The sequence below is a fragment of the Anolis carolinensis genome, chromosome 5 (assembly GCF_035594765.1).
Source record: "Anolis carolinensis isolate JA03-04 chromosome 5, rAnoCar3.1.pri, whole genome shotgun sequence".
NCBI lineage: Eukaryota > Metazoa > Chordata > Lepidosauria > Squamata > Dactyloidae > Anolis > Anolis carolinensis.
Window position 1 is genome coordinate 197,132,827 of NC_085845.1, and position 24,542 is coordinate 197,157,368.

Sequence of the window (24,542 nt, forward strand, 5' to 3'; positions counted from 1 at the left end):
TTTGTGGATTTAATTAATATGCTCTCTTTCAGAATCTCTAGGTCCTCCAGCATGACTCAATGGTCAGCTTCCCCAGGAAGTTGATAGTGGAAATGCATTGGAGGAACTGGAGTTTTCTAATGGTAACTAGCCTTCTATGAATCCCTAGGTTCTCCAGTTCTATTTTGAGGCCAACATCTAGCAGATGTTGACCATACAGCCATGCTGGAGAAAACAGATACTTCACTTCACTTCACTTCACTTTATTTCTTAATTAGTCGCTCTCCACCAGAGTGTTCCAAGCGACTTACAATTTAAAATATCATTCCACAATATAAATTCCACAATATACTTCTAGAGAGATGCTCTCTCAGATTAAAAAATAGTTTTAAAAAATCAGCAAGTTTTTCACTTTCAGGCTGGTCTTGTCCTCCCAAGCCTTGTGAAAGTGGAAGCCCTATTATCTCTATCTCTCTGTTTCTCAAGATCACCAGCATTTCTACTACAATATTTGATGTTAACCAGCAAACCAGGATGACCAGGAAAATGAAAAACTTACTGACCTCCTTATACTGTTTCCACCACTTATTAAATGTAAGGAAAGGGGTGTATTTCAAGGGGAAGTAGATACAGTTTGAAAGAAGAAGGAGAACTGGAAGAAAACAGGTGAGAATAGCATCGGCTGGAATTTCTGATTGCAGAATGGAGAGGATTATCTTGGCTCAGGTTAACAGATGTTCATATCCAAGTCAGCTTTAAGATTCTGTCACCAGCATTTTTAATTTTTCAAAACATTTTGCCAACATTGAGATGTGGGAACGTGGGCATATCGTGAAGCAAGCCCAAGCTTTGGGAATGTGGTACACATTTTCCTCCAGATTCGAGGACTCCCTCAGAGGGCATTAGCAATGACCTCTGGGCCTCTCGCTTTTTGTTTCATAGGATCATGCTGACTTGAAAAACCATCAGTTCATGGTGGGAATGAAGTTGGAAGCTGTGGATGTAAAAGAGCCATGCAGCATTTGCCCTGCCACAGTAACAAAGGTGAGAAATCTAAAATGGGGAATGGCAGACGGACCTATTAGCCCTGAGTTTGAAGGAATGGGGTGTCTTGACTTTTTCCTTTTTCTTTTAACTTTAATACAGGCGTGCACATATTTCAGCCCTCCAGGTGTTCTGGACTTCAACTCCAACAATTCCTAGGAATTGTGGGAGCTGAAGCCCAAAACACCTGGAGGGCCAAAGTTTGCCCAAGCCTGGACTAAACTATTGCCTTTTGCCAAGAGTTTTTTTGGATAAGAATTAAAGTATAGTCATTACATTGACCCATGGATAAATCAACCCAGTTTTGTGGGGCTGAATTTTTTTACTGGAATTTCTAGACTTATGCAAGAGTAGATAACATAATTGATAGTTTAATCATATTTTAATGTCTGTGATGTACCTTTTTATCTAGGAGCCACCAGTGACCTAGAAGATAAAAGCCTCATGACTTGAAGGTTGGGTTGCTGACCTAAAGGATGCCAGGTTCGAATCCCACCCGGGGAGAGCGTGGATGAGCTCCCTCTATCAGCTCCAGCTCCATGCGGGGACATGAGAGAAGCCTCCCCACAAGGATGGTAAAAACATCAAAAACATCCGAGCTTCCCCTGGGCAATGTCCTTGCAGACGACCAATTCTCTCACACCAGAAGCAACTCAGGTTGCTTCTGACACGAAAAAAAAAAAACCAAACCTTTTTATCTGTATCTGTTTTAACTTTGATGAGCCTCCTGGATCCCAAATTGGGGAAAAGACAGGATGAGGACATATGGTAGTATAAAGGCAAATACTGTGCTTACATTAAGATTATTTTCTTAAAAACCTCTACATTCGAGAATACCATATTATACCACTTGACCCTCCACGGTTACATAGACATCTGTCCACATCTTGATTTTTTTTTTTTTTGTCTCGGGAGCGACTTGAGAAACTGCAAGTCACTTCTGGAGTGAGAGAATTGGCCATCTGCAAGAACGTTGCCCAGGGGATGCCCAGATGCTTTGATGTTTTTCCCATCCTTGTGGGAGGCTTCTTTCATGTCCCCACATGGAGCTGATAGAGGGAGCTCATCCGTGCTCTCCCCGGGTTGGATTCAAACCTAGCAGCCTTTGTCAGGGGTGTGCAGGATGATGGGAAGGGGAGTTGAATCGATCATCCGTCACCCTGACTGATTTGGTGAGTCAGTTCTCTCCGTCTGCTCACCCGAAGGACCACTTTATGCAGCTGCAAAGTGGCACCAACAAAACGACATCTGAGTTGTTGATATACTGCTGATCCCAGCAGGTCTAAATACTTTATTATACAATATATACAGTTGCTGAAAGCCATAGCTCTCTGCACACATGGCCCGTCTTCTCTGCTTGGCTTGGCTCGGCTCCACTGTTATCTCTACAAAGTTGGCACCTCCCGCATTCCTGAGTTCAAAGTTCTGGCCAGACAGTTCAAACTGGAAGCCCTGACCTATTGGTCCTGTGGGCAATCAATCAAGCTGGCTTGTGCTTAACCCTTGTGCTGCTGGAATGCTTTGCCGGAAACACACAGTTCCAAACACCCAACAGCAAAACTTGATATAACATTTCAGCCTTCAGGTCAGCAACCCAACCTTCAAGTCACAAGGCTTTAACCCACTGCGTCACCAGGGGCTCCTAGGATGAGGATGATGAGAATGCAAAACTCAGAACTGGGCATCTACAATGGCAAGTGTTTCCATGAGGAACTTAAACTGTGTGATTTGCTTCCCTTCAGGTTTTCAGTCACCATTTTGTCGAAGTGACCATTGATGACCTCCGCCCGGAGGCAACTGCCACCACGGTCCTTTGCCATGCCGATTCCTTAGGGATCATGCCAGTCCAGTGGTGCCTTAAAAACGGAGTCCATCTCACACCTCCCAAAGGTTTGTATTTCCATGTATTTCCACTTGATTTCTGCTTAATTTTGATATATTTTACTGGCAGCCTTCTGGTTGGGCAACAGAACCCGTAGCTTATGAAATATCTGAAGCTGTCTTCACAGGGGCATTGCTTCTCATAATGTTGAACTCTTATTTCTTTTCTCACATTATCTAGTGGCATGCAGTGAACACAGATGTGCAAATGTGCATGCATACAAGCATGTAATTTTTTAACTTTTCCTTTAAAATCGTGTTTTAATTTTGCCAGGTTTGGATAAAGGGAGTTAGACTGTATTTGTAACTGAGTGTCTCTCTTTCCTTTCGATCCATTTCTAAGTCAGATTAATAGTAGACATGAAATGTACTCTAAACAGGAACAAAAGAAAAGTTGAGTAGATTTCTCGGGTCCAGAAATAGTCCTTTTGCGCTTGCTTTTTGTTGCCAGCCAGCAAATTAACATTCATTAGCTGCCACCATATGTAAGCACTGACTTGGCACGGCTTATATTTATTAAGCGGGATTTATAGACCTCTTTCTTTCTTTTAGTGTTAACAGTGATTGTCTATTTTATGAGCTATTAAGAGGAAAGCACATTTCCATTAGCAGCTCAAGGAGCCTGTACTTTGCATAATATTCTCTATGTGCTTCGCTGCAGCCGTGCCAGGCTTGGCTAGAGCTTAATGCCCGCAACTGAAATCTTCCACAGTTTATGATTTCAGCTTGTATACGTTTATTAAAATGTAAATGGAACTGTCTTGCTCATAGTTCAGAGGAGCAGTAGGTAAAGTGTACCTCTGCACCCAAAAAACCAGCCCCAATATTTAAGAAAGCAGTGTGATTTTGGCATATTATAATCCCAAACTCTCTGCAATTAAACACACAAATGTGGATGGCTCAATATGTATGTGAGAACCAACATAGAAAGATCCAGAATCTCACAGAACCACCAAATACCTCTATAGTGGGTTTTTTATTGTGTCAGAAGCGACTTGAGAACATACTGCAAGTCGCTTCTGGTGTGAAAAAACTGGCCATCTAAAAAGACATTTCCCGGGGATGCCGGATGTGTTACCATCCTGCTAGGAGGCTTTTCTCATGTCCCCGCAAGCTAGAGCTGACAGACGGGAGCTCACCCCGTCTCACAGATTTGAACAGACAACCTTCAAGTCAGCAGTTCAGCCAGCACAAGGGTTTAACCCATTGATATCCAATGGTATTTGATTCCAAGTCCCCATGGATAGTAACATCTGTGAGTACTCAATTCCCATAATACATAGTGGCATTGTAAAGTGGTGTTCTTTATATTAAGTGGCAAAATCAAGGTTTGGTTTTTAGAATTTGGAAAGGAATAATAATAATACTTTATTCTTATACCCTGCCTCCATCTCCCCGAAGGGACTCGGGGTGGCTTACATGGGCCAATCCCAGATAAAAGCAGGAAACCAGATAAAAACATAAAAAATAAAATAAAAATACAGACACAGATACTAAAGTTCAACACTCTAAACATAGCAGAAGTATAAAATGATAATCATATAAAACATGGATTTGGCATCCAAGTAGAGGGGGTAAAAACGAACTGGGCAAAGTGCAACAAGTATTAAAACATGAGGTAGTTAATTCAGTGCAATTCAGGAAGGGTAGGTTTTCAAGCCATGGATGGTTGAATCCATGGATGCAAAATTCATAGACACAGGAAGAGTTTAACTTGGGAACCTAGAGATTAATCAACTCCAGGAATAACCAAATCCACAAAGGTTAAACCCACAAATGTGGATGCCTTGCTATGTACTGACGTATGGATTGGTAAAAAGACGAATGAATGGCTCCTACCCTGTTTCCCCTAAAATAAGACATCCCCAGAAAATAAGACCTAGTAGAGGTTTTGCTGAATTGCTAAATATAAGGCCTCCCCCGAAAGTAAGACCTAGCAAAGTTTGTGTTTGGAAGCATGCCCGCCAAACAGAACACCAGAGCATGCAGGATAAGTAAATGTACATACCATAGAGTGTTGTACATGGAAATACTGGTAGTAACAAGAAATTCTTGATAGGATTCCCAGTTTGTCTGGTTATGCTGGTTTGTGATGACAACTACTGTACAGTATATAATAAATGTTAATTTTTTTGTTCAACAATAAATGTGAATTCTTCTTCATGGAAAAATAAGACATCCCCTGAAAATAAGACCTAGAGCAAAAATTAATATAAGACACTGTCTTATTTTCGGGGAAACACGGTAGGCCAAATCAAGCCCAAACTCTCATTGGAAACCAGAATGACTAAACTGGGGCTGTTGGACTTTGGGTATATCACAATGTGCCTTATTAATAAAGAAGATGATGCCTGGTTAAGTCGAAGGCATTAGCAAAGAGGGTCTGCACTACAGATGGATTAACTGTCCTGACTTCAAAGACTTGAGCAGGCTATTCATAACAAAAAGAGGCATTTTTAGGGTGACCATAAGATAAGCCCGATGGTAAATAACAACAAAATGGTCAATAGAGCAAAGAAAGAATGTCTGAATATGTCCTATCATTTCCAGTGATTCCAAAACCATGTTCCTTTGAGGGTTTTGGACCACAGCTCCCCAAAGCTCTGACCATTGGCCAAAGTATCCAAAGCTGCAGGAATTGAAGTTTGCTCTGGAGGAGCAGAGTTTGGGAATCATTGGTTGAAACCCTCAGCACCATACAAGTTTCACAAATCTCTTATGTGTTAAAAGTACCGTATATACTTGAGTATAAGCCAACCTGAATATAAGCCGTGGCACCTGATTTTACCACAAAAAAACTGGAAAAACATTGACTCCAGTATAAGCCGAGGGTGGTAAATTTCAGAAATAAAAATAGATACCAATAAAATTACATTAATTGAGGCATCCGTAGGTTAAATGTTTTTGAATATTTACATAAAGGTCAAATTTAAGAAGACTGTCCAGCTCTGATCAAATCATTCTCATCTTCTTCAATGTAAATGTGCTTATGTATCCTTTTAATAATAATAGAATAAAATAATACATGTAATAATACAGTAGAGTCTCACTTATCCAACATAAACAGGCCGGCAGAATGTTGGATAAGCGAATATGTTGGATAATAAGGAGGCATTAAGGAAAAGCCTATTAAACATCAAATTAGGTTATGATTTTACAAATTAAGCACCAAAACATCATGTTAGACAACAAATTTGGCAGAAAAAGTAGTTCAATACGCAGTAATGCTATGTAGTAATTACTGTATTTGAACGTTGGATAAGCGAGTGTTGGATAAGTGAGACTCTACTGTAATAATAATAAATACAGGAAAATAATACATGTAATAATAAATAGAGTAAAATAATTAATGCAATAATAGTAATAAGATCAGAGTGAAATAATAAATGTATTATTAATACTAATAAAAATAGAGTAAAATAAATGTAATAGTAGCAACAATAATAGAGAAAAATAATAAATGTAATAATACCAATAATAATAGAGAAAAATAATAAATGTACCATATATTCTCGAGTATAAGCTGACCCAAATATAAGCCAACCAGGACCCTGACCCGAGTATAAGCCGGGGGGGCTTTTTCAGTCTTAAAAAGAGGGCTGAAAAACTAGGTTTATACTCAAGTATATACAGTACTTCACTGGGCACATGTTAATAGTGTTGGGAAAGCAGATATTTCTCTGGAGATGTTACCCATGTAATGTAGCAACACTATAAATGCCAATCTTGACATTCTTTGCGCTTGCAGGCAAGAATGAATATTTTCCATAGTATTCTTGCCTCTTTGGGAGATGATAAACGAGTTCACATAGTTCTCAAGAGGTTGTGAAATCTTTTTGTGGAATTATTTAACACAGAAACGGGCATCATTTTCCAGTGCAAAGAACACATTTTTCACAGGAAACAGGAGAAAACATTGTCTCCTAAATAGGGAACATAGACTTGGCACAATTTTTCCTCACCTTCTTTTGCAGTACAAAATGTATTTATTTTGTCTGGAGAATGTTATTCCCCCCACCCCCCGCCCAAGATTTTGCAAAATGTGATGAATCACCACTGCTACTATGTTCTTCTCTCGTGGGTTTCTGATACATCAGGAAAGGCATTATTCTGCAAGAATGGGAACAGTAACAAATGATGTTTCCACCCGTAACTGCACATATCCCACAAAGAAGGGGTTTTTTTGTGTTTAAAAAGTGCTCATTTTGTGGAACACCATTCCCAAACCTGTCATCGGACTGCAATCCCCATCATTTCACACTAGTATCACCAATGTTGGCCATGGATAATGGAGGTTGTAGTCCAACAAATTTGAAAAAGCTGTATTCTCAATCAGTAAACAGTTTTTTGTGGTTTTTGTCTTCCTTTAGGGTATTCTAGCCAGGACTTTGACTGGGCAGATTATCAAAAGCAATGTGGAGCAGAAGCAGCTCCTCCATTATGCTTCAGAAATGTAAGATGATGATCTTGCTCTTTTATATTCATTGTTGTCAATGTCACTATCCCATACATGTGTCCTTCACTTTATATGTTGTCTTAACTTATCTTTTCCTTTACCCCGAATTATGCAAGAGATGCATAATTTACCAGAACACTAGCAACTGGCAAAAAATCTAAGAAATCATACTTTTAATGAAAAATAAAATCTTTGTAATACGTAATACAGTAAAATCAGTCTTTATAGCACAGTAAAACTGTTACATTATGTTAGGCTTGTCTTTGTTTTAATTACTGTATTTCAGTATTGATATCAAGTCAATACAAAGTTAATGGTATTGTATGTATATTATGAAGTGTTAGAAGTATTTTAATAGCAATTCTCAAGCAAGCAGAACCTACATTTATTTAGCATTTACCAATCCCTATGGGTGCAATGAATTAACTGGCAGTTTACTGTAATATATGAAAAAGCCGCTTTGAGTTTCCTTCGGGAGGGATAAAGCAGGGCAATAATAATAATAATAATAATCATCATCATCATCATCATCATCACACAGTCCTAAACACTTGGGAAGTGTTCGACGTGATTTTATGATATGAAATCCAGCATATTTATCTTGTTTGCTGTGTCATGCAACATTGTTAAGGCTATAATAATAATAATAATAATAATAATAATACAGTAGAGTCTCACTTATCCAAGACTCGCTTATCCAAGGTTCTGGATTATCCAATGCATTTTTGTAGTCTATGTTTTCAATATATCATGAAATTTTGGTGCTAAATTTGTAAATACAGTAATTACAACATAATTTTACTGCGTACTGAACTACTTTTTCTGTCAAATTTGTTGTATAACATGATGTTTTGGTGCTTAATTTATAAAATCATAACCTAATTTGATGTTTAATGGGCTTTTCTTTAATCCCTCCTTATTATCCAAGATACTCACTTATCCAAGGTTCTGCCGGCACGTTTAGCATGGATAAGTGAGACTCTACTGTAATCATAATAATGACTGATCAGTGCAAAAATCATTTTCAAAAGTGCAAAACATTTTTTATTTTCAGAAAGCACTGAATTTTTCAGAAAAACTGTTTCTGTCCAAAAAATATTTTGTGCAAAATAATAATAATAATAATAATAATAATAATAATAATAATAATAATAGTATTTTACTTGTATTCCACTCTATATCTCCAAGAGGACTCAGAACGGATTATAGGTACATATATGGCAAGCATTCAGTGACATTATACAAATGTCAAAGGCAGACAGTACATAAACAGAGGCAAGGCTTCCCTCTTTTTCCATCTCCGGCATCTGGAGGCTGTGCTCAACTTGGTCATAGGGAGATCCTGTTGCCCCATTCTTCCACGGCGAGGGGCTTTGTCATTCATAAACTCCTTCCTAATCGGACCACTGGCATGTTTTTCGGGGGTGCCTTTTCCCTCCCCGCTAAAAGCGGTACCTATTTATCTACTTATCTATTTATCTACATTGCTGTTTTTGAACTGCTAGGTAGGCAGAAGATAGGTTGACGGCTGGAGCTCACCCTACTTGCGGCTTGATCTGCGAACCTTCTAGTCAGCAAGATCTTCTGTAGCTAGCAGTTAACCCGCTGTGTTATTCCGTAGCTGTAATACATTCCTTTTCTATAGGAAGGTTACATTTTTTGTCCAAAAGTGGTGCCTTTTTGCATGAACAAAATCCTTCCTGAAATTTTACCCCAAAAGTTATGAAATTTCAAAGGTGACACTTTTTTCTGATAAAGTGTCAAAACACAATTTTTTGTTTAAAAAAATGAGATGGTCATCAATATTATGTATATCCTTATTTGCATAGAGACTAAGTTACAAAATTAAGGTTGAAAACTATGCAGAGTTACTTGGTTGGCTTTCTTTCAGGTTTCCAGCCGAGGCTTTACGAAAAATATGAAGCTTGAGGCCGTCAATCCCAAGAATCGAGCTGAAATCTGTGTGGCATCTGTTTCATCAGTAAAAGAAAGTTTAATGTGGCTCAATTTTGAAGGTAAGTTGAAGACACACAACAACAAATCGCAGAATTTTGTAGCCAACATGGCTAGTAGGAGATGTCTATGGACAACGCTGGCTCTTCAGCTTAGAAATGGAGATGAGCACCAACCTCATCAACTAAACTTAATGTTACAAGGAAACTTCTACCTTTACTATGGTTAATAGACCTAATGGCTGGAATTTGTAATTAAGAAGCAACTCTTCCAAGCTATTAACAAATGTCGGCATCAGGTAGAGACCTCCCTATCTTTCCATGTTTCATCCAACAAGAAAGTGAAGCATTTGCCATTTTTAGCATTATTTCACAGTTGCTGCTTTATGTTACTTTCTCTCTTGTGATCCACATTGTTAATTTTCTATGACAGAGATAGGGCAGGATATAAAACAAAGTAAATAAAATAATCTATACTTGAAGTTAATACTGAATTTTAGGGCTTGCATTTCCATAAGCAATAACGTATATTCCTCATGTACTCAGAGAAAAATGTGTCTATTAAAGAAAGGAAGACAAATCTAGTTCCACTGTAGTAAATTTTTACAATACAATTTGCAGTCATATCCCCACACATCATTCCTAAAAATATAGTTAATTTCTCAAACTGACATATCCTCAGAAGGTTTTATCTCTACAAGTTCCATCTCCTGTTTCTCAGCTAATCTTCATCCTTCTGGTTCTCTGTATTGGGTCTCCATTTTGGATTATTTGAAATCCATAGAGCACACTAAAGAAATAGTGCTTCCTACAATAACACACTTCCTAAAATAATCATTGTTTTGTATGCTTCGGATCAACATCGTTGCGTTTCGAGATGGAAGTTGAAGTCCAAAACACCTGGAGGGCCCAAGTTTGCCCATGCCTGATCTGCACTGTTGAATTAATGCAGTTTGACACCACTTTATCTGCCATGGCTCAATGCTATGGAAGCCTGGGAGTTTTAGTTTTATGCAGTCTTTTGCCTTCTCTTTCAAAGAGGTCTGGTACTTCACCAAACTACAACTCCCAGCATTTTTGAGATTTTGGAGTCCCTGTCTTTGCATATATATGTACATAATAATATAACTTGGAAATAGACATAATGAGATACCTTGGAAATGGGATCCACCTCTAAACATGAGATTCCTTTTTGTTTCATACACACAGACATAGGCTAATGGTAATTTTAATATTTTTGTGCATGAAGCAATGTTTCTGTACATTGAACCAACAGAAAGCAATGCTGTCCCTATCTTGATTTTGGGTGTTGACATATTTCAGATACAGGAATTCTGGATAAGGGATGCTCAGCCTGTATATAAGAGCAATTCACACACATAGGGGTAAAAGAACAGCATAGACAAAGGTATTGCTGTGTAAGCATTTGCAGGAAGCAGACAGGCTTTGAAGCTGCAATGCTAATCAAACTGGCCAATTGCAACATTCACACTTGCCTCAAACACAAGAGTTATTCCTCCCACTCTGGACATTCCACAGATAAAGTAGAGTTCACTTATCCAACTAAACAGGATGGCAGAACGTTGGATAAGTGAAAATGTTGCATAATAAGGAGGGATTAAGTAAAAGCCTATTAAATGTCAAGTTACATTATGATTTTACAAATTAAGTACCAAAACATCATGTTTTACAATAAACTGACAGAAAACAAGCCATTTAATACATGGAAACGTTATGTAGTAATTACTGTATTTACAAATTTAGCACCCAAACATGAAAATGTATTGAAAACATTGGCTACAAAAACATTGGCTACTAAGAAATTGATTACAAATAAAGATAGAATTGCATGAAATGAACTTACAGTAACAACATTGTTGGAAGTTAAATCCATAAAAAGTGCAGTTCTTGCGGCCTAGAGAAACAACTGTGGATCCGGGCGGGTGGCAGACTGCATTGGATAATCCAGAACATTGCATAAGCGAAAATTGGATAAGCAAGACTTTATTGTATAGGAATTCTGGATAAGGGATGCCCAGCCTGTATATATGAGCAATTCACACACATCGGAGTAATAAAACAGCATAGACAAAGGTATTGTTGTGTGAGCATCTGCAGGAAGCAGCCAGGCTTTGAAGCTGCAAAGCTATTCAATGCAAATCAAGGTGGCCATTTGCAACATTCACACTTGCCTCAAACAGACATGAGTTCTTTCTCCCATCCTGGGCATTCCACAGATATATATATAAACCCCACTTGCCTAGTTTCCAACAGACCTCACAACCTCTGAGGATGCCTACCATAGAAGTGGGTGAAACGTCAGGAGAGAATGCTTCTGGAACATGGCCATACAGCCTGGAAAACTCACAGCAGCCACCTGCATATAGCATCTGAATGCACTGGTTAATGCTCACTTTTTTAACAAACAGAATGTCACTGCTTTAAAAAAACAAGATGGTCTTGTTTTTCTTTGTGTGCAGCATAGATGATGACGGACGGATGCTGTTGGAGGAGAAAGTTGATTTGTCTTCCCTTCTGCTGCACATCTTATCTTTTTCTTTGTGCTTCTTTGTCTCCTGTCGCTCCCTTCCCTGGCTTTAAAAATTGCATTGTAAATGTGTGTTTATAGGTTTACAGGTGCCTGCTCCAGAATACATAGTTGACGTAGAATCGATGGACATATTCCCAGTTGGGTGGTGCGAAGCAAATGCTTACAGGCTCCTGGCACCACATAAACCAATTTGTAAGTACATGAAACAGCAGATTTATACAGTTAACCTTCGCCGTAGTGTTTCAGCATTTACAGCTTGATCGGTAGGAGGGAATTAGATTTTGCAAAGCGCTGCAATGTAGCCTTGGTGAGGGCTTGTGGCAAGGCTTTAACTTGGCACATAGGAGCAATCCTTTGTCATTTGTATCGGACTATAGATCTATACAGCAGGAATGGATAAATATATACTACGTTGTCCAGTACTATTTTTGTGGCTTCCTTCCAGGGCCGCTGATGGGGTCAGGTTTTTATAATAATTCTGTTCTTTTCTTCCTGCTGTTAACTATAATTCAAGGCTTTCAAATAAGCCAGAATATGGATAATGTACTGAAATCCACAACTTCCTATTTTTAATCTTCAGAGAAACAAGATCCAGGAAACATGATGGATGGGATTGTCCCCACTCCTGGAAAGCGTCTTCTTCCTCTTTGCATTGTTGCTTCCTAAATGGATTTGAAAACATATTGCTGTTTTTGTTTTGTTCTAAGAGCAAAACATGTTTGGCTTTCAAAGCAAAGAGCCGTACCTAATTTGGGAGAATGCGGCAGAGGCAGAATCGTTCAGCCTTTCTTATTGTGAACTCAGCGAGTTAAAAAACAGAAAAAGGATAACCCCGGGGGTAATCAGGCTTGCAAAATTTAATTGCATAACATGTTCTTCTAAATGCAAGAATACCGGCATTGTTTTAGTATTTTGGTTAAGTACATATCCCATAAAAATAAGATGAGCAAACATATGAAGTGCTCCATAGGGTCTATTAGTGTAATGTTTCAACAAAATAGTGGCATAACTGTTTAGAGCACACATATCGGCAGACAAGATTGTAATGTAAGAGCAATTAAGCACATCTAATTTCCCAATCTAAAGAGTAACTGTGTTAATTACCATTCACTGCTACATAACCTTATTCAGGAGGAATTGTTTTTGGATTCATCTATGGACACACCTGGGGATGGATCTATACTACCATATGATGCAGTTCCAAGTACATTATAAGGCATTTTGAACTTCATTTAACTGTGTTGCACCCCAGAGGGAGTTTACTTTGCCCTCAGCACCAACCAAGAATCCAAATTATTGGGGCTGGGCTGTGACGCAGGCTGGTGAGCAGCCTGCTGCAATAAATCACTCTGACCATGAGGTCATGAGTTCGAGGCCAGCCCGTGGCGGGGTGAGCACCCGTCAATTAAAAAATAAAAAATAGCCCCTGCTCATTGCTGACCTAGCAACCCGAAAGATAGTTGCATCTATCAAGTAGGAAATGAGGTACCACTTATAAAGTGGGGAGGCAAATTTAACTAATGTATGACGTTGGAATGAGGAAGTGCCGTCACAGTGGATGATGAAGCAGTTGCTCCCCCCTGTGGCCAGAATCGAACATCCCTCAGGAGAAGTTAAATTGCCCCTGCGTCTGTCTCTGTCTCGGTTCTATATGTATATGGGCATTGAATGTTTGCCCTATATATGTATATAATGTGATCTGCCCTGAGTCCCCTTTGGGGTGAGAAGGGCGGAATACAAATACTGTAAGTAAATAAATAAATAAATAGTAAAACAGTTTATAAATAAAAACACATATAGAAAGGGAAAATCACTATGAGAAATTAGAAAGGCAAAAACCAAGACATAATGAGGAAAAAATAGTTATAGGCCATTAGGAATTGTGAGAGTTGAAGTCCAGAACACCTGGAGAGCTGAAGTTTGCCGATGCCTATCCCAAAGTGATGCACTTAGACCTGGCCAAATGAAACCTGATTAATACTCTGAAAGTTTTTCAGGTAAAAGCATATGGTGAATGGGAAGGATTTCAAGGCACTTCAAGCATAATGTGGGTCATGATTCCAGGTTTGGGAAAGGGCTGTTTATTAAAGGGTTTTGGGGAATAGGAATAGGAATAAAAGTGAGTGCCTCTGTTTTGAATGATTCAGCTAATAATCCCCTAAAACATTTAGAAACCTACAACATGTCCTTTCCTCAAATTTGGTATCGGCACCTGTGGCGAGGAGTTCTGCACAAAGACATAACCTTTATCTAATCCAACAAAACAATTCTTATGGGCTTTTTTTCATGTCAGGCGCGACTTGAGAAATTGCCAAGTTGCTTCTGGTGTGGGAGAATTGGCCGTCTGCAAGGACATTGCCCAAGGGACACCCGGATGTTTTGATGTTTTTACCATCCTTGTGGGAGACTTCTCTCATGTCCCCTTATGGGCTTGTAAAAGGAGGGGATCATTACTGATGATTCAGAAGTCCTTTCTCCTGTCCAAATAATAGATTATGTAAGTTGTTTGCAAACATCCATCACCCAAATCACTGCTGTTGTCCCTCTTGTTTTTGCAGTACAGAGGAAGAGAAAGATTGCTGTCGTACAACCCGAAAAGAAGTAAGTAGGCACTTAACATGTAAATAACAAAGCAGCTTTAGTATGTAAATAACTAAGATTTACATCTTAGGATGGCACAGAACAGCTAAACCTAATGGCTGGCATTCTGCAGCTTAGGAAGTTATGTATGCCAGGATACCATCTGGAAATTATGTTGCCAACATGGACAGAAGCTGCATCTGCAAACGTGATGTGCTTCATTCTGAGTATGGTCATGCATGTGTGCAAATATGTCTGTGGAGCCTAAAGGGATGTCTTGTTTCCTTTGAATTAATGAAATTAAATCGACTTTGTTGTCAGAAAATGAAGGGGAATAGATTGCTTTCCCATCCTGTCTCAAGAAGAGTGAGGGATTGCTCACAAGAGATGCACTAAGCCAGTTTTCCCAGTTTGGTCCTTCCAGTCTGCAACTCCATTCACCCAAATTAGCAAAGCTAACGGATATCTTGGTGCCACATATGTCCAAACACATCTGAAATTCATCAGGTTTCTGGAAGACAAGGCTAGGCAAACAACATTTGAAGATGCTCCAAAAAAAGGTTAAAGATGTGATTCTTGGATTATAAGAAACCCTTATGAGCAGAATCCTGCCCAACAAGAATATTTGCTGTTTGGGACTTATTGGCCAAAATACAGGTTGTGGTGGTTGCATGGCAATTGGATTTTTTATCCGCTCTGGGTTTTGTTATTCCTCTCCTTTCTGCACACAATCCAAAGCCCCTCTCCCATCTTAGTTTAAAACCCCAAAGCCACCCCATATGGGCAATCAGTGCTTCAGTGTGAACAGATAGGAGATGAAGCTCTACTGGGTTTATCGGCACACACACTGGAACATTTAGGGCCCAGAAGAGGCCTTTTAAAGACTGAAATGTTTCTTTTTGTCTTAAGTCATGGCTCTCCTGTATCTCCGTGTTTAACATAGTTTTGTCATCCAATAGGTTACCACCTGGAGTGCCTGTTGAAAAGATGATACATGACTCCTGTGTTATTCCACAGGCAGAAGCAATGGGTGAGTTTTTTCTCTAAACTCAGAATAAAATTCCAGTCCAGACTAACTACAGCTCCCTGTTTCATAGATAGAAGCTCTACCAAATATTTGAATTCCTGCTCTACCCAGGAGTTTAAAAAGAGAACATGTCTTTTAGTTCTTTAACCATCCAGGTCCCAAGATGGTGAAATATTGATAAATCATTCCTCCGCATGATGTAACTGTGAACAACTATCACCAGATTGCTCTTATCTCTCCCTTCTAAGAAGGTGGATGAAGCCAGGGGAGAGAAAGCAATTCAAAGCAAGGATGTAGGAGAAGCATGAGACTGTGTCTCGTCTCTGCAGGTACCATCAACGGGAGGTACAGCTGTCCAGCCCTGTTCATCAACCACCGTTGCTTCTCAGGACCACATCTGAACAAAGGAAGGTTGGCCGAGCTACCCCAGTCTGTGGGCCCAGGGAAGTGTGTGCTAGTCCTCAAAGAGGTGAGCATTGCACTTTGTTGCACAACATTCCCTATAGCCTATGCTCTCCTTCCTCCTTGCTTACATTCTTGCTGAATTAAAATTATTTTTCTAGCAAGAGAGCACCCAAGGCCCCAAACACATTCTAGGGGAGACTTTAGAGACATTTTCACTATGTTTTGGATGCCTGTGGTCCATTTAACACATAGGAGGTGTATTTTTATTTAACAAGGGACATCCAAAGATACTCTTTCACACTACCATTCCGGTGACCATCTTGAGAAGCGTTCAAATAGATGTACAGTAGAGTCCCACTTATCCAGGCTAAACGGGCCGGCAGAACCTTGGATAAGCAAATATCTTGGATAATAAGGAGGGATTAAGGAAAAGCCTATTAAACATCAAATTAGGTTATAATTTTACAAATTAAGCACCAAAACGTCATGTTATACAGCAAATTTGACAGAAAAAGTAGTTCAATACACAGTAATGTTATGTTGTAATTACTGTATTTATGAATTTAGCACCAAAATATCACGATATATTGAAAACATTGACAACAAAAATGGCTTGGATAATCCAGAGGCTTGGATAAGAGAGGCTTGGATAAGTGAGACTCTACTGTATTTGATGTTTCTAGAAGGTTTTTTATGTGTGGGGTGAGGTTGTTTCTGGAAGTTTTTTTTTCAAGTTTATGTTAGTAGGGATATTTGGAGGACTGGCAAAAGGCTGCTTTTCCTAATATATTGGCACAAAATATCCCCAATGTGGAATTTGACTTTTACATAGCAACTAGACTAACATTTCCATCATGTTGATGTTGCCTTCAAGTCATTTCTAGCTTATGGTGACCTAAGATGACCCAATCACTGAGTTTTCTGGGGCTGAGAGTATGTGACTTGTCCACAGTCACCTGGATTTTCATGACCAAGCTGAGATTCAAACCTTGGCTTCCAAAGTTGTAGTCCAGCACACAAACTACTACAGCACAGATATCTTCCCTCCACCTACCCAGTCTAAAACATCAAGGCAAGCAAACATTCCTTACTTTGCTACCTCAAACATTCCTTACTTCTTTGCTACCTGGGCCTTGACAGCTAATTTTTAAAGTGGTGAAAAGTGATTCTAGAATTAACTATCTACTTGCATAGCGCTTTGGTCCGTTTCTCCATTTATAGCACAGAGTTCCCCTAAAACCAAGCCCCTCTGCTATTTTTCTGGCAGGTCCTTAGCATGGTAATCAACTCCGCGTACAGGCCCGGAAGTGTTTTGCGGGAGCTGCAGCTTGTGGAAGACCCAGGGTGGAATTTTCAAGAGGAGACCCTCAAAGCAAAGTAAGGCTGGCTTTCATTTATTCTTTGTATAAGGGTTTGTATCAGGCCCAGTGCCTGATACCAATTCATTTCACAGGCTTCTGTCTAAATGTACAGGTGTATCCTTTGTCTCACGGGTCACTAAAGCTGTTTCTTCTCTAACACACGTTCTATTCTACCTCGGCTATTAGATTTGGAGTGCATCTATACTGTAGAATTAATGCAGTTTGACACCATTTTAACTGCTGTGGTTCAATGCTATGGAATTTTGGGTGCGGACATTTGGTGAGGCTCCCAGCCATCTCTGGCAGAGAAAGCTAAAGACCTTGTAAAACTATAACTCCCAATGAGTCATGACAGTTTAAGTGGGTCCAAACTGCATTAATCTTACAGTATAGATCAGGCATGGGCAAACTTTGTCCCTCCAGGTGTTTTTGACTTCAACTCCCACCATTCCTCAGGCCCTTTCCTCCCTCCCCCCCCCCCCCAGCCTGAGGCTGTTAGGAATAGAATTTTTGTCTCGTTCACGAAAAAACAAAAATTTTCAGACCATTGGCGGCAATGGGAGGGCTTCCCCACACTCATTTTTTGGGCTAGAGAGGTGAAAATCTCCACACACGGAGGACATTTCAGCCCCTTTTAGCCCACCAACTTTTGAAATGTTTGAGTCTTCCCCAGAGTACTATTGTTATTAATATTAATATTATTATTAACACCCACTGACACATCAGCTGCTATGGAGAAGCAGACCTCTCTCAGACTCAGCTTAGAGTACCAGAGTAACTATTGTTATCAATATTAAGATTATTATTAACACCCATTGATACACATCTGTTGTAATTGGAAATCAAGCTGTCTGTCAGTACCTGCTTATTGTTACATGGCCGAAACAAAAGGAAAATGAAAGCAAGCACAATGACTGTGCAGCTTTCATTTTTGTGTAACCTCTCGTTTCTTATGAAAATGTCATAATTTGTTTGGTGTAGATGAATAGTTGACATTAAACGAATGCACAAAGAAAACAAAGGAAACATATATTGCACATATCCCTAGTAAATACCCTACTTGGTGTTGCTACAAGGGGATTCTGGTTGTAGTCAAAATGAGTAACTTTTCCAAAAGCCCAAGGCATACATGCCAAACTATGATCTCTGGTTAAAAGTTAATATCCTAAAGACACTGGATTCTGTCTGATCATAGAAGCTAAGCAAGGCCAATCCTGGGTATTACTTAAATGAGAGACCAAAAATATTCATTTTCTGCTTCAATGGGGAGAAAACTACCATAATGATTTGTCCTCACATACCGTGTTTCCCCGAAAATAAGACCTCCCCAAAGAATAAGACCTAGCAGGGGTTTGGGGGGATTGCCAAATATAAGGCCTCCCCTGAAAGTAAGACCTAGCAACTAAGGCTGCAGCAGAGTTCCATTGGGAAGTATGGCTGCAGGCAGAAGCAGCACTCATACATACACACCTGCCTTGCCTGTCCCCCAGCCTCTGTGGCTGCTGCTGCGCTGCCGTTTCTTCCTCCGGAGACAAGGCCATGCTTCCTGGCCATGCTTGCTTCGCCCCCAAGGCTTCTGATTGGCTCCTGGAGCCAGGGCAAGGGAAGGAGGGAGGGAAGGAAGAGGGCTTTCCACTCGTCCTGCTCTTTCAGTTTCTTAAAGGTACAGGACGCATTGGGATTCTCCTCTCATCCTTATTCCTATGCTATGCCCTGAAACATTATTTTATACTATTATTCTATTGCCATATTATTATCATCATATTCTGTTACTATTATTATATCCCATTATTATATTATCCTATTAATATATTTTATATCATTATATTATATTTTTCTATTATTATTATAATATCATTATATTATTATTCTATTATTATTCTATTATATTTTAATATTATTATATTATTATTCTGTTATTATTATATTCCATTTTATATTATCCTATTAATATATTTTATATCATTATATTCTATACTATTATTCAATTATATTATCATATTATTATTTTATCATTATTAGCATATTCTTTTATTATTATATTCCATTTTATATTATCCTATTAATATATTTTATATCATTCTATTCCATTCTATTATTCTATTATATTATCCTATTATTATAATATTATTATGCTATTCTGTTATTATATCCCATTATTATATTATCCTATTAATACCATATTATTATCATATTCTATTATTATTATATCCTATTATTATATTATCTCATTAATATATTGTATATCATTATATTATTATTATATTATCATATTATTATTATAGTATATTATATTATTCATCATTCATGACTACATTGAAACTAGAATAGAGAGAAATCAGCGTGGAAACCTTGTGAAACCTAAACTGCAAGAGGTACCATAGATTGTTGCACATGTAAATAATGGTAGTAACAAGAAATTCTTGATAGGATTCACAGTTTGTCTGGTTATGCTGGTTTGTGATGACAACTACTTTACAGTATATAATAAATGTTCATTTTGTTGTTCAACAATAAATGTGAGCTCTTCTTCATGGAAAAATAAGACATCCCCTGAAAATAAGACCTAGTGCATCTTTGGGAGCAAAAATTAATATAAGACCCTGTCTTATTTTCGGGGAAACAGGGTACAAGGATGTAATCATTGAGAATTTACATCTCTGCTCCATAAACTCCCAGAAACATCAGAACGTGGTAGAGTCTCTTTCTCTGCAGGTTTTTGAGCAGAAGCTGGATAGCCATCTATCGGGGGTGCTTTGATTGTGCTTTTCTTGCATGGCAGGGGGTGGACTGGATGGTCCTTGTGATCTCTTCCAACTCTTTGGGTCTATGATTTCTATGATTCATCTGTTGAGTTCCCAAGACAGTAAATATTGCTATATTCCTACTTGCCATAATAGATACCGAGGGAAAACCTACAGAGCAACAGTCAAGATTGTCCGTACATCTGATCAAGTCCTGGATTTCTGCCGGAGGGTTTGTGCTAAGTTGGAATGCTGTCCGAATTTATTCAGCCCTGTTCCTGTTACTGAGGCCTGCCCAGAGAACTGTGCCATTCAAACCAAAACTAAGTACAGTAAGTATGCGTTGGAAACAATGTGATGGATCACAAACTTGGCATTTGCTTTGTGGAAAGTGACCATCAGTTGCCCGGGTTCCTTCTATTGAAGTTTACTAGAATGGTCGATGTCCTCTAAGGAATGAGTAAAAGTCAACTGAATTTTTTTTCTAATTCACCTGTAGAGCATTCATCAAGAAATTTTATTTATTGGGTGCCCTCTTTCCTCTCTGGGAAGTGGTTGGGATGGGCAAGACCATCTTGACAAGAGAATGGAAGAATCTGCCCAAGATTGCCCTGTTGACTTACTTGTGGATTTCCCATCAGCAGCAGATTGCCTGCTTATGTGAACTGAATGTTAGATTGATGTTGGCCTTAGGTCTCTTCTAGTGTTATGGGTTTTGTACATTTATATACCATCTTTCCTCCAGTGAGCTTCAGGTCTTATCCTCACAAAGTGTGTGAAATAAAACTGTCTGAAGGTCATCCAGTAGACTTCATAACTAAGGACTCAAATCTGGATCAGGAGAAAATACGCATAGTGAGGTATACCATCATGATGCTCTGTTAAGTCAGTGTAAGACTTCAGTCAAGAAATCAGAAGAAGATGAGGACTTGGAAGGACAGCTATGAAAACATTTTCAAGATTCTGAAGTGTAAAGATATTATTGAATATGAAAGCCAGGTTTATCCATACTGTTGTAGTTCCTATTTCTGTATATGGTTGTGAAGGAATGCTCATAGGACAAAAATAAACTCATTTACTATGTGGTGTTGTAGAAGAGTTCTATAGATACCATGGATTGCTAAAAGGACAATTAAATGGGTCCTAGAACAATTCAAGCCTGGATGCTTTCTAAGTGCAAAGATTATTACATTGAGGATGTTGCACCTTGGACATACCATGTGAAGACAGGATTCACTAGAAAAGATGATAAAGTGGAGGGCAGTAGAAAAAGAGGAAGACCACATTCCAGAACAATAGACTCAATCAAGAAAGCCACGTTACCCTGATTTTGCCATAGGTGGACTTGGAGACCTCTCATTCCTAGGATCGCCATAAGTAGAAGTTGGCTTGATGACAGTTAGCAATGACTTCAAGATAGTTTCAGAGTGATCTGCAGAAATGATGGAAGGACATCAGATATCTCTGCCAGGAGAGAAAGCTGTTCTGTTTGCTCTTGAAGGGCTCAGGAACCAGCAGATCCGTTTTCTCTCCTGATGGAGATGGCTTTCACTAACATCTCCCTGACCTTCAGTTACTTCAGAACCTCTGAACATTGTAACTCCATGACTTCTCCACGTTGACTCTAGCTATCACCCCTTCTTTCACTGTAGATGAAACAATATCATTATGTCCATGTGCCAGTCCCACAGTCTAATCACTACACTACCCAGCCTTTCACTGCATCGCTCTTCTTATGTTCCCAACAGGAAAATGCTCCTAAAAATGTTAAGTGGGAGTAGCTGGGTGTTGTGACTCAGCTGGAGTCACAGAATGACTCTGATGGGGATTGTGGGATTCAGGTTCTCGATGTTCAAGATTATGGGATTCAGGTTCAAGATGACTCTGATGGAAATTATGGGATTCAGGTTCAGAGTGTCCCTGCTGTGAGAGACGAAGAGCAGGGAGACATTCCCACAGCAGGGAATGGGGTTGTTGATACTGAAGCTAGCCAGGTGCAAAGGGAGGATAGCTTCCAGCTAGATAACAGGCAGGCAGAACCTGCTGTTAACGAGCTGTCTGGCCTTGACCAAACAACATCTCTAGATCGAGCTGGTCGTTTGGAATTTCGGGTTCCCCGAGTGTTAGAATAGCAAACAAGAAAGAGAAAGAGGTCAGAGGCCAAAGAAATGCGTTCATGCTATGCAGGGAATATTAAAGGGTTTGCTGAGAGACAAACCTTTGTCAAAAGCAGCATCTCATTTTGGAGTATAGAAGCTTAGCTCTTGCTTTCCTGGATTACCTTGCAGCCTTGTGTATTCAAGTTATGGGACTTTGTCAGGCATTCATGGAACCTTGTTTTGTGCCTTATGTTTTCTTGGATTATTCTATATAGCTTTGTTTTTGCATCAACCTTTTGGAACTTTACTTTTGCTTTTAAGAACTACAGTAGAGTCTCACTTATCCAACGTTCTGGATTATACAACGCATTTTTGTAGTCAATGTTTTCAATATATCATGATATTTTGGTGCTAAATTCGTAAATACAGTAATTCCTACGTAGCATTACTGCGTATTGAACTACTTTTTCTGTCAAATTTGTTGTATAACATGATGTTTTGGTGCTTAATTTGTAAAATCATAACCTAATTTGATGTTTAATAGGCTTTTCCTTAACCTCTCCTTATTATCCAACATATTCGCTTATCCAACGTTCTGCCGGCCCGTTTAGCTTGGATAAGTGAGACTCTACTGTACTTATTTTCTATCTTCTAATAAACTACAAAAGACTATATCCTGTGTGCAGCCTGATGTATTTAGCAAGATGAAGCTAACCTGAGGTACGATAGTGGGCTGATAAACATTCTAGCACAAAATGTTATGTTTTGTTAAGTGTTGTTCAGTTTGACCAAAATGAGGTTTTCTCCAAAGATTAGCTGATCAGTAGTAAACAGCTGTTAAGCACAGATCAGTTTTTTTTCTAGGAATGATGACTGCAGCCACTCTCTTGATGTTGTTTTGAACTAATTGCATCCTGCTGCTTCTGCCTAAATTAGCTCCCCAGGCTTTGTGTGGTTTGGTAGCTAACCAGGTTTTGATGTTCACTTTTTGTTCCAGCTTGTTATGATGGAAGGAGGAGGAAAGTCATTAAGCCTCCAGCTAATGGGAAGGACAGCCTGCGGAGCCTGGTGAACCAAGACGGCAAGCCAGGCAGGCGGAGGAAGAGGCGGAAACTCATCTTGGTGCACAGGAAGAGGCGGTCATCCACAACGGATCTCAACCCAACAGAATCTGCAGAGGTGAAGCTTGGATACGGATCTTTCTTCTCCAGAAGATCAGCTAGAACAGGCATGGGCAAACTTGGGCCCTCCAGGTGTTTTGGACTTCAACTCCCACAATTCCTAACAGCTGGTAGGCTGTTAGGAATTGTGGGAGTTGAAATCCAAAACACCTGGAGGGCCCAAGTTTGCCCATGCCTGTGTTAGAAGGAAACAAATAGCAATTTATAAATTGGTCAAGTTATCCCTCAATGGATTTTCTTATTTGGCCACTGAAGCAGATGGCACACCTGCAAGCACATCTGGCTTAGTTATTATAGTTTTTATCTGTCTTGCTTCACTGTCCTGATTTATGACCAGCTGGCCTTCATGACTTTGCCTCTCAAGTTAAACATTTATTTGTGTAGTTTCAACAAATCCTATGGTGCCGGACTTTTTGTGAATTGGTGTTTGTTTCTTTTTAATGTGTATGCAGTTTTGGTCAGATGAAGTTGGACAGATTTATGCTGAATGCATTTAAATTATTATTTTATTGTTTGTTTCAAGTATTTATATACCATCTCCCAGGCAAAATGCTGTAGTGTAGTGGTTTGAGTACTATCAATGTAGCAGTGTAAAGTAACTATTCTATTCTTAAATGGAGAGCTTTAACCATATAATTTAGCCCTAGTAGAGTTATGACTTCATTTCCTGTCGCTCACTTAATTGCAATTTTATTGTAAACCAAAATCAGAAATGCACATAATGACATGTCACATTGCACAACAGTGATAGAATGGGATATAGAACAGGTAAATAAAAAATTATTACATATTTTTCAAGCCAAAGTAGTGTTTTAATTTGAACATTGAACTACAACTCTAGAGACCCTGCTCAGCCATGGAGATCTACTGGGTAACCTTGGGCAACAAACCCCCTTTGAACAAATCTTGTCAAGTAAACATCATGACAGGTTAATCTTAGTGTCGCCATAGGTCATAAAAGCCATGAATCATGATCATACCCACCATTTCTTGATTACTGGTTGTTGATGTTGGTTGATACATTTTTATGATGTTTTTACTCTGCTGGTTTCAATTGCTTTAATTTGATTGTTTATATGTTACTATGTTTTTAATTGTGTCTTAGCTTGTAATCCTTGTTTATGCTGGGCTTGGTCCCCATGTAAGACACCCCGAGTCCCTTCAGGGAGATGGTGGTGGAATATAAAAATAAAATTATATTATTATTATTATTATTATTATTATTATTATTATTATTATTATTATTATTTAATCCGGTGGCGCAGTGGGTTAAACCACTGAG

General features: G+C 39.0%; 1 protein-coding gene across 3 annotated transcripts in view; it reads left to right on the forward strand.

The window, feature by feature from the left end:
* sfmbt2 (Scm like with four mbt domains 2) overlaps window positions 1-24,542 on the forward strand; it is a 74,092-nt gene that overhangs the window by 42,827 nt on the left and 6,723 nt on the right. For all 3 annotated transcript variants that reach the window (XM_003220734.4, XM_008110256.3, XM_062983295.1), the window contains 11 exons: window positions 922-1,023; window positions 2,766-2,913; window positions 7,275-7,357; window positions 9,252-9,375; window positions 11,942-12,055; window positions 14,422-14,464; window positions 15,403-15,473; window positions 15,800-15,939; window positions 17,143-17,252; window positions 20,137-20,312; window positions 23,077-23,258. In XM_003220734.4, coding sequence (XP_003220782.2) covers window positions 922-1,023; window positions 2,766-2,913; window positions 7,275-7,357; window positions 9,252-9,375; window positions 11,942-12,055; window positions 14,422-14,464; window positions 15,403-15,473; window positions 15,800-15,939; window positions 17,143-17,252; window positions 20,137-20,312; window positions 23,077-23,258 — 1,293 coding nt within the window. The remainder of the gene's footprint in view (window positions 1-921; window positions 1,024-2,765; window positions 2,914-7,274; window positions 7,358-9,251; window positions 9,376-11,941; window positions 12,056-14,421; window positions 14,465-15,402; window positions 15,474-15,799; window positions 15,940-17,142; window positions 17,253-20,136; window positions 20,313-23,076; window positions 23,259-24,542) is intronic.